This window comes from Psittacula echo (assembly GCF_963264785.1).
Source record: "Psittacula echo genome assembly, chromosome: 18".
NCBI classification, from domain to species: domain Eukaryota; kingdom Metazoa; phylum Chordata; class Aves; order Psittaciformes; family Psittacidae; genus Psittacula; species Psittacula echo.
The window spans coordinates 5331027-5340099 of record NC_137754.1 but is presented as its reverse complement, the minus strand read 5'-3'; the positions used below and the strand labels follow the sequence as shown (position 1 = coordinate 5340099).

The 9073-nt window shown below is 44.1% G+C and overlaps 1 protein-coding gene across 1 annotated transcript; it reads left to right on the top strand.

Moving 5' to 3' along the window:
• LOC308228405 (uncharacterized protein) lies at positions 1–3248 on the top strand. Its single transcript, XM_080631705.1, has 4 exons — positions 1–329; positions 1333–1543; positions 2206–2264; positions 2873–3248. The coding sequence occupies exons 1-4, from the start codon at positions 173–175 to the stop codon at positions 3004–3006; spliced, it is 561 nt and encodes a 186-aa protein (XP_080487831.1). The 5' UTR covers positions 1–172; the 3' UTR covers positions 3007–3248.
• The last annotated feature ends 5825 nt before the right edge of the window (positions 3249–9073 follow it).

Below are 9073 nucleotides of genomic sequence, written 5' to 3'. Positions count from 1 at the left end.
TCAAACAGCATGAGTGAAACCTCCCATTGGGGGTGTGTACATGTGAGCTGCATAGGGAGGAGGAAATATTTGCATTTACCTCATCAAAACCAGAGTATATATAAGCTGGAAAGTGTGAGGCTTTCTCAGTTCCCAGGCGCAGGTGCATGAAGCAGAGACATCAAAGTGGATCATGGCAACTCTCCTCTTCTTGGTGCAGCTCCTCTTCATTGGGACACTAATTGTCCCAGCATATACACAAAGATGTGATTTGCTCCAGAATGCAACTGCAAGCAATTTCACTGTAACCGTGACACCTGAGGCATACCACGCAAACACAAGCTACCTAGGTAAGCCACCTCTGTCTGGATCTGAGAGTTCCCACATTATCTTTCCTTCTTTATGCTTTATTTCTCCCTTAATCTTTTTGCCTAAACTTGCATAGAAGGACATGAAGGCTCTCAAAAACACAGAATTGGTGGGGAAGTTGTTTCGTGGCTTTGTTCCCTTTCCTTCTTCCTAAGAATTTGCCCTTCTCAATGGCAACGGCTGTAAAGACAAAGGTGAAGAGGTTACTTTGATGCTGACAGACACAGTCAATCCTAGAAAATGGCTTTTAATACTACAGAGAATGTAGCTGCAGAGTAAATAGCAGCCTGACCTTTGATTCTGGCTACTGTCTCACATCAGCCCCTGTAGCTTCTGACAATATGGGCAGATTTAATTTGACCAGAAGGGTGCTAAAGGCCAAGAGGGCCACAGAAGTACAGCATGAACAACAACCTGGGCTGGGAGGCACACCTATGGAGTCGCTTGTTCCTGGCAAGCAGGTCCCCTTTGCTTCATTTGCTTATTGTCCAACTTCTGCTTGCAACAAAAGCATGATACATAGCAATCACAGCTGTGAAACAGCAGAGACGATGCAAAGAAGGGGTAGGGTCTGGCACACTCATAGCTATGGGCTGAAGGGAGGAACTGACAGCCCAAAATCTTGTCCCCTTTAGCTTTTCCATCCCTGCCATTTGTATGGGATCCAGAAGAGATTTACTCACAAGGAGCGCTGGTTTCATTTACAGACACAGTACCCACAATAGCAGGGGCTGAATCTGGTGATTGAGGAGTTCCACCTAGTCTATTCCCTAGCTGGGGAGGTAGCAGATAAGGGGTTCCTGTCATTCAGGGAGGACTATAGTACATCACCTTCTCTTTGTACGCTTCTGGTGCACTCGTGTTACATAGTGAGCACTGTGCAAGCAAATACTGCCTTGGCTGAAAACCCTGAAGGCATGAAGTCTGGAGATGGCTGGCTTTCAAAGCAGACAACTTACTTGGTCTAACTTGCGCTGTTTCCAGTTACCATTAGTGACAACACAAACCTCACTGACAGCAAGAATGTGAGCGAGTATTTACTGCAAGCCTTCTCCCCACAAAATCGCTCCGTGGGAGTATGGAATGTGGCAGTCACGGACAACTGCAGTTCCATTGACACGGCGGTATCAGATGCCACGCAGAAAACAGCAAACTGGACATCTCCAGACAGTAACATTTCTTCTGTGGAAATAAGGTAAGACTATACTCCACCTTTAAGTATTCAGTTAGGACAGTACTTGTCTGTATAAGCTCTTGGAAATACCCCGAATCAAGAACCCACCTCTAGAGCAGGAGCTAAGGGAAACCTCTTGAGCCTTCCCCAGATTTTCCCTTGAAAATACCAAGGAAGCATTTTCTGAAAAGCCATATCTAGAGGTCACCCCACAGATGGTCTCATATTAGTAGAGATGTAAATTAGTCCTATGGATACGAGTTGATTGAACACCCCTCTTGTTTCCACTAACACTAATGGAGTTGCATCAGTGGGAAATATTTGTCAAAGGAAACCATAGCCATTAGCCTGATTGGCCTTATCTGCAGGAAGGAAGAACACAACAGTTCATGACAATAGTGGCTCTAATTAGAAGGAGCAGATGGTCACAGTAAATTGCCACCCTTTTACTAGGCATTCCTATCCCACCCACAGAAGGGCAGTAAAGCAGCCAAAGTGTAATGAGGAAACTGCTTCAGATGTTAAAAAGTGCAATACAGTTGGAGGGAAACGTAAGTGACTCAGGATGACTTCGTAGTTCCTGTCCCTTCCTCTGCTTTTAATGTCTACATTAATGAGGCTACACGAGACAGTCAGCTGCTCTTCTTTGAATGTATTTTCTTCTCCCTTCCTTTCTTCCACAGGGCATATATCATCTTCACTGATAAATCTGTCGAGTTCAAGACTGTGATGCTGAACACAGGTAAATAAACTTCAGCTGGGCAATGCAAACAGCAGGGTGAATGGCACACCCAGCAAGGGCTTCACTTGTACTCTGGTGTTTTGGGAAAGGAGAAAGTTGGACTCCGTGTACCACCAGCTGAAGAATAGCTCATGTTTCCAATAGTCAGGAGAAGGCAAAGACACTAGAGTGCTAGAGCTACCTAGAGGTTTTCAGGTTGTAATGCTGGACTGAAAACCTTTTCAAGTTTCCTTTTTGCTTTAAGGGACATCAAACAGCTACAAATGAGAGGACAGGCTTACTTAATTTCTGCAGGTATTGGCAGAGGCTTCATCCCCCTATTCACTCTGTCATGCAGATACAAAGTGGAAATTGTGACTGTGTCATCACAGATAATGTTTCTGATAATCCAGAGAATCTCCTACCACCCAGGAGCATTGAGCCTATGCTGATGCTGCTCCATTGGTGTCGGTGGATATAGTCTGACACCCCACTCCCCCCCACTGACCCCTCATTGCTAAGAAATCAGTTGATGTCAAATCAGTCACATGCAGCCTCTTGGAGTAGATCTGTAGCTCAGCTGGTCCTCTGTACTTCTAATCAGCCCTTGGGCTTTCCTTCCATTTCAGAATCAGAAACAACCACAGTACAACCAATCACCAACTCCACTTCCAACTCTGTCTCCATGGTTCAGAGCAGCTCCTTCTTCATAGCTGTCATCCAGTTGCCACTGCTCCTTGTCACAAGCAAACTGCTCTCCTAGGAGTCAGGAAGAGAAGATGACCCAACTGTGGTACACCTTTCCTCCTTGCTTGTGGTACGCATGGGAGGGCAGGCAGCTGATCTACTCAGGAAAACTATTCACTTCTGTGTATTAGGATGATAACTGCACTTCTACATTAAATTATAAAGGTCTATTTGACCACAGAGCTGATCGTCCCCTTAATCCCCTCACCCAGGGCCAGCAATCTCAACAACATGAAATGTTTCATAGCAAGTCAAAGATCACCCTGTTACAGCTTTTCAGCTAGAAAAGCATAGCATGGTCAAGGGCAGATCCTGTCTAACAACAGAACTATACCAGAATCAATTCCTTCCTCATCATCTGGGGTTCTGTGAAGCATACAAAAGGTACGAAAATGCTTGAAGAGGGTAAAAGCCCTCATCAAGGTACCAGAGTCTGCTGAGAAGCTCAAGGAGAGGTCTGCTTTTGGCTGTGCAGTGTGGGACCTGCTCTCACAGCACGTGTGTATGTGTGTGCGTGCATGTATGTGCCTCAGTGACACAGTCCCCCACCGTATATTCACCAAAACTGCTGGAAGCAGAATTGATCCTGGGAAGGGAAATTATGGAATTAGGATTCACATGACTCAGCCAGTTCAAAACCTCCAGTGCAAGCACAGAGAAAATAAGTGTGCCTTCCACTTGGACAAGCTCGGCAGCGACAAACTGGAGATCCTGCTGGCAGGGTATCCTCCATAAAGGCCCAGGCCTTGGGAATTTATGCTCCATATTATTATTATTCATTCAGCATCCCCTAAATTTTGTTGTTTCAGTGGATGCCTTATAAAGTTTCTCTGGGGCTCCGGCTTTCTGAAATGGCAGAGTGGATATTTTTTATCCTCATTTTTTAATCAACAACTGATTCTGCTGTAGGGCAAGATTGTATGGGCCACTGAATGTCTTGCTTTTATCGTTATTACTATTGTTTGTGTTTTTATATGGATGGTGTTTATTTAGAAAATTTCAAACTTCTGGAAAGTAATTTTTTCTTAAACTAATCTAAATAAATTAAGGAATGAAAGTTGGCTCTTGTACATAACATTACTTCCTGGCTTCATTGTGATGTGGTGGTGGGGATGAAATGATCCTGAACAGTGTGAAATATTTGGCTTTGACCCCACAGATGAGCACATAAAGACACAAATATAGGTGAGCCCTGTAACTGCAAGCCTTTATGGGGTGAGCCAGAAGGATTTTGTGGAAGGCAGTTAGAAAGGCACTAATAATAATATAATAATATTATATTATATATATATAATATATAATTAATAATATAATAATATAATATAATAATAATATAATATAATAATAATATAATATATAATAATAATAATAATAACTGCCCCACTAATCCTCTTGCTGTTTCCTCTTCAGAAGACTGAGCCCCAGATCATAACGGTCCTTCAATGGTCATGGATCAGACAACTGGCTTTAACCTGGCCTTACTAGTCCAGAGTTTGTGGTGTCCCTACAACCAGCCCTTATGGGTGGTGGCCCTGCCAAGACCTCTCCTGGTCTCAGCTCCAGGCCAATAAATTACCTATCTTTTAAAGCTTATGGGAATAACAAGAAGCTTTAAAATGACAGCTCCTGCTTTATGACCACGTGCAGACTCTCTGGGCCCAGATTAAGCATACATACCCAGCAGGGATGACAAGGACCAACCCAGCATACAAACAAGCCTATAGGGTTTGCATTCAGAATCCCCCCCCAAAGACAATTTGCCCATGCATTTCTTCATACTGGGAAACGCATCCCCCTCCCACACACACAATTCAAAGGGAAGAAGGAGAAAGGACTCAAAGCTGTGTTATCGTTCATGCTTATCAGAGATTACTTGGAAATACTAAATACAACCACTGCAAGACCTACTTTCTCCTACCTTGTTTGGGAATCTGATCCTTTCTTCAGCACTGTCCCATTTGCTTGGCACTCTGCAGATGCCAAGGCAGCTGTCAGGACAAGGACTGTACCCAGACCTGCATGGAGGCAACGGGTGCCCTGGCCTGACGCCTGTACCTGAAGTGATACGCTAATGGAATGCTTCTGCAGAATTTGGTACGAACACATTTTTAGGGTCCAGCTATTCTAATTGACATCTGTTTCACAGGCAGGGTCATTAGCAGAGATCTGAATGTGTTTTACCTTCTGCTACTGCAGTGCACAACACACAATAAAATTCTAATTAGTGCTGTAAAGCACTGTACAATTTTCACCTGTTGATATCCCCATCTCAAAAGATTACAGCTCTAGCCTAGGATAACAGATATGAAATTCCTTTTAAATATCCTTGTGGCAACTCCCATTTACTGTATTATCTACAGGTGCAGGGCGTTCAGAGCAATGTAGCTCACCTCCAGAGGTGAACTCCTGATGACTTTGTCCCACTGATACACCTCATCAGTGCCGTCCTCATTAACTGTTATACTATTCTGTAGCAAATACCAGCACTTCCTTTTATATACTTGTCTAATTTCCCTGGTACAAAAGTCATGACATGGCATCTGACAGGGATGTCACTGTCTTCAGAGCCACAGAAGTGGCTCTGAGGGTGTATCAGATGAGCCCTGAAGTCCAATCTGCTACTGGAAGTACTAAGCTTTAAAACATTGATTAATAATTAACAGAGTGATTAGAGCAAATAGATTACCGCAAATGGATGAAGCTCCATTAAAAATTTTCCCACGCTTCCACTGACTTCCTGTAGTTCCTGAACTTTTAATAGCTTTAAAAGCTATTAAACCTGGGTGCTAACCTGAGTGATGCACCCTGCCTCAGAAGAATCAGTAGAACAAATTCAACACTGTGGACGGCAGATTTCACTCTTCATTAATATATGTTACCCTACATATCACAGGAGGAAGGGCATCACTCATCCTGGAGTAACCCAACAATCAGGATCAAACATTACTTTCTTAATTTACATCATCCCAAAATCCCGCTGCTGCAGAACAAGATGTAGCTTTAACCCTGGGTCTCTTGTGGGCTGCACCCATCCCTTTCTGGTGGAAATATGGCAATGTTCACTCTCTCAGCAGCCCACTGGGGAGGGACAGGGATAACAGGAGATAGACAGGCAACACCTACCCATCTGAAGCAGAAACATTTGGCTCAGAGGTGCCTTGTCTTGTCTAGTCCTTTGCCACGTCCACAGATATTTCTGCATAACTTTTAGAGCAACCATTGATTTTCCCAAACCAGTATTTCCGCGATGTCTGAATTAACAAATCCTACCCCTGGTCCAACAAAAGCTTGCTTTCCCTCCCATTTTAATGACTCCATTGTACTTACGGACACCCACACCCACACCAATAAAGAAACACTGGTGTGGGCCAAGCACGCAAACATCTGAGAATGCCCAAACCATGGCTCTGCCATAAAACAGCTCCCCTTGTACATATGCAGTTATGACCACACCTGCTTTTCCTCAAGCTCTGGCCTCACTGAGTTTACTCTGCGGCAGAGACAGGGATGGGCCCTGTCTCTTGGCAAAGCAGCTCTGTTCGCAGTGACCTTCCCAACGTTTCTGCAGAACTGAGATGTTGCTTCGGTGAACCTCTCACTCCCTCCCAAGGCACTGCCAGTCTTGGGCACCAAAGCAGGCAGAAGTCCTATGAACACACCCGCAGCCTTCATTGCCTTCCAGGCACTGCGCACATGCAAAGAAACGGTATTACAGGGGAAACTTCAATCAGGAAGTGCACAATACTCCACATTGTCTGAACTTGGAGGAACAGCTCCTAGTACAGACTCCGTGTCCCACACATAATCCCTTACCAGAAGCGATGCCTGGGTTATCTACTAACTTGTCATTGTTGGGGTGCCAATGAACTATAAATAACAGCCCAGGGAGTGGCACTTAAAACGGAGTGACAGACTCAGCCCAGTCCTAGCTGCTGTTTTTCGCTTCGCTGATCCTTTCATAATGGTGCCCCTTTTGCTCTGTGCTGTTTCATAATTCCCGACATCATAGGAAAACGATCAATTCCCTCTCCCCACATTGCACAGGCCTTGGCTGAAGCCACAGTCCTCCTGTGGTCACTGTCTTTCAGCTACAGAAAAGAGAGTAAGACTTTTCATCCTTGCAGTAAGGCAGAATACAGAACTGTTCCCTGGAAGCTATTAATAAAAAAGAGCTGCTGCTGAACAGCTTTCCTTTGAATCCGGGCAGTCTCAAACTTTCCTTCTCGTTGGCAATTCCCCATTCACTCAGTTTCTGCCATGGCACTATTCCTCTTCTATGTAACCTGCTGATTCATCTTTCTGTGTGGCATGAAGGCAGAACTGGGTCTTCCTCTTCAGTCCCTAACCACAGCTCAGCATATTTCTGATCATGCTGTCATTATACTGCTATTTACATTCACGTGCGTGAAAGCTGGGAGTCTTGGTCCTACAGTAGCTCTCCTGGGATCAGCTTTGACATTTGAATTGCTGTCTCAGACCTTACCGTCACCCTAACAGTTCTCTTTCAAACATCTTAATCAATCACGAAGTTATAGCAGAGAGATGCTTAATGTTTCATTATGTTAGTTAATTCTCTCCTTGTATAACCCTCCTTCCCTAACCTGTGAATTTGGAGGCTGATTTCTACAGAGACTTCCGCACATGGAGCTCACACAGGGCTGCAAAGCTCAAGGCCCCTCTAAGCAGGATAAAGGGCAGAATTCACTGTAATTTCTTGTGACCTAGGCAACTACAATTCCAGCTCTGATACTGCTGACCCCCTTCACACAAGGCACTAACAAATCAACCAGTTTATTTCCACCTCTCCAGATCTGCTGCCATTTAAACCAGAAAGATCAGAATAAAGGACATGAGTAGATCTCCGTCATGCAACACTTCAATAAATACAAAAACTCGAGCTATTGTCGGACTTTATGAAGGCTATGTTGCACCGCAGTAAAAGAACAGGAATTGGGCTAGTTTTTTCTGGCCTATCACCTGACTTCTAGCCAATACCGGTAATGGGCTGTGCTCTATACGTATAACCGTTTGCTTGTGGTTTTGTTTTTGTTAACAATGTCAACAGCTAAATTACTCTTCTGATAAATAGATCAAATGATACATCTTAGTCTCCATGACTCACTGAAGACACTAAATGCTTTGTGAATCATTATCAGAGGCAGCTATCATCCAGCATGACTTAAATGGTTTTAGCAAACCAGAATGACACACCACACTGGTGAACTCCAGACCAGCAGGAAGGTTCAGGAAAGCTGCAAAACCTCCCCGGCCAGAGCCCACACTGGAAAAACCTGATTGGTTCCTATATGGGGAAAAGAAAAAGGAAGAAGGAGCAACCGTCCGCCAAGTGTTCCCTTCTTCTGATGCACGGAGCGCTCTCTACTTGAGTGACACCGGAATGAACCTTCAGCCAACAATTCACCAAAGCAATGCCGCTAAGAGAGGAGGAAAAAAACCCCAAAACAACCAAAACCACAACAACGCTGGGGCTCCCATGACAAAGATTTTGCTCTGCACAGCAGGAAGGCTGTAATATCCCTCTTCTCCACCCTTTTCTTACTGTTCCACTTTAGAAGCTCATCCAGGAAGTTTGAGCAAAGACGGATCAAGGCAGGAGACAGCACACAACTGTCCTCACATAAAGCTGTCACAGTTTAAAAGAAAGCAGTCAAAAGTAGGTTTTGGAACTGGTAGCTACAGAAGGCTACATTACCCTCAGCCTCTAGCAGAGTGCAGCCAAGGTTAACTATTAGGCAAGCTTCATTAAGCCTTTCTAAATGGTGCTGTTTGCTACCATTATTCAGATTAATAATTTCCTTTTCAAGCAAGGGAATGATTGTAAAGCAAGAGAATTAATACTCTGGAAATCACTTTTTTAAGCTATATGCATGAAGTTATTCTTCATGGCCGTACCTAATTACTCTTCAGGATGTTGCTCATGTGATAAACAGAACCACACACTCCACTATTGCTACTCCAGAGTGGAAGTACTATTATATCCACCTCTAGAGACACACATTGATCCTATGGCTTTTAACCATAGGAATCCTACAGTAACTGTTCCCTAACTGGTTTTAACATGC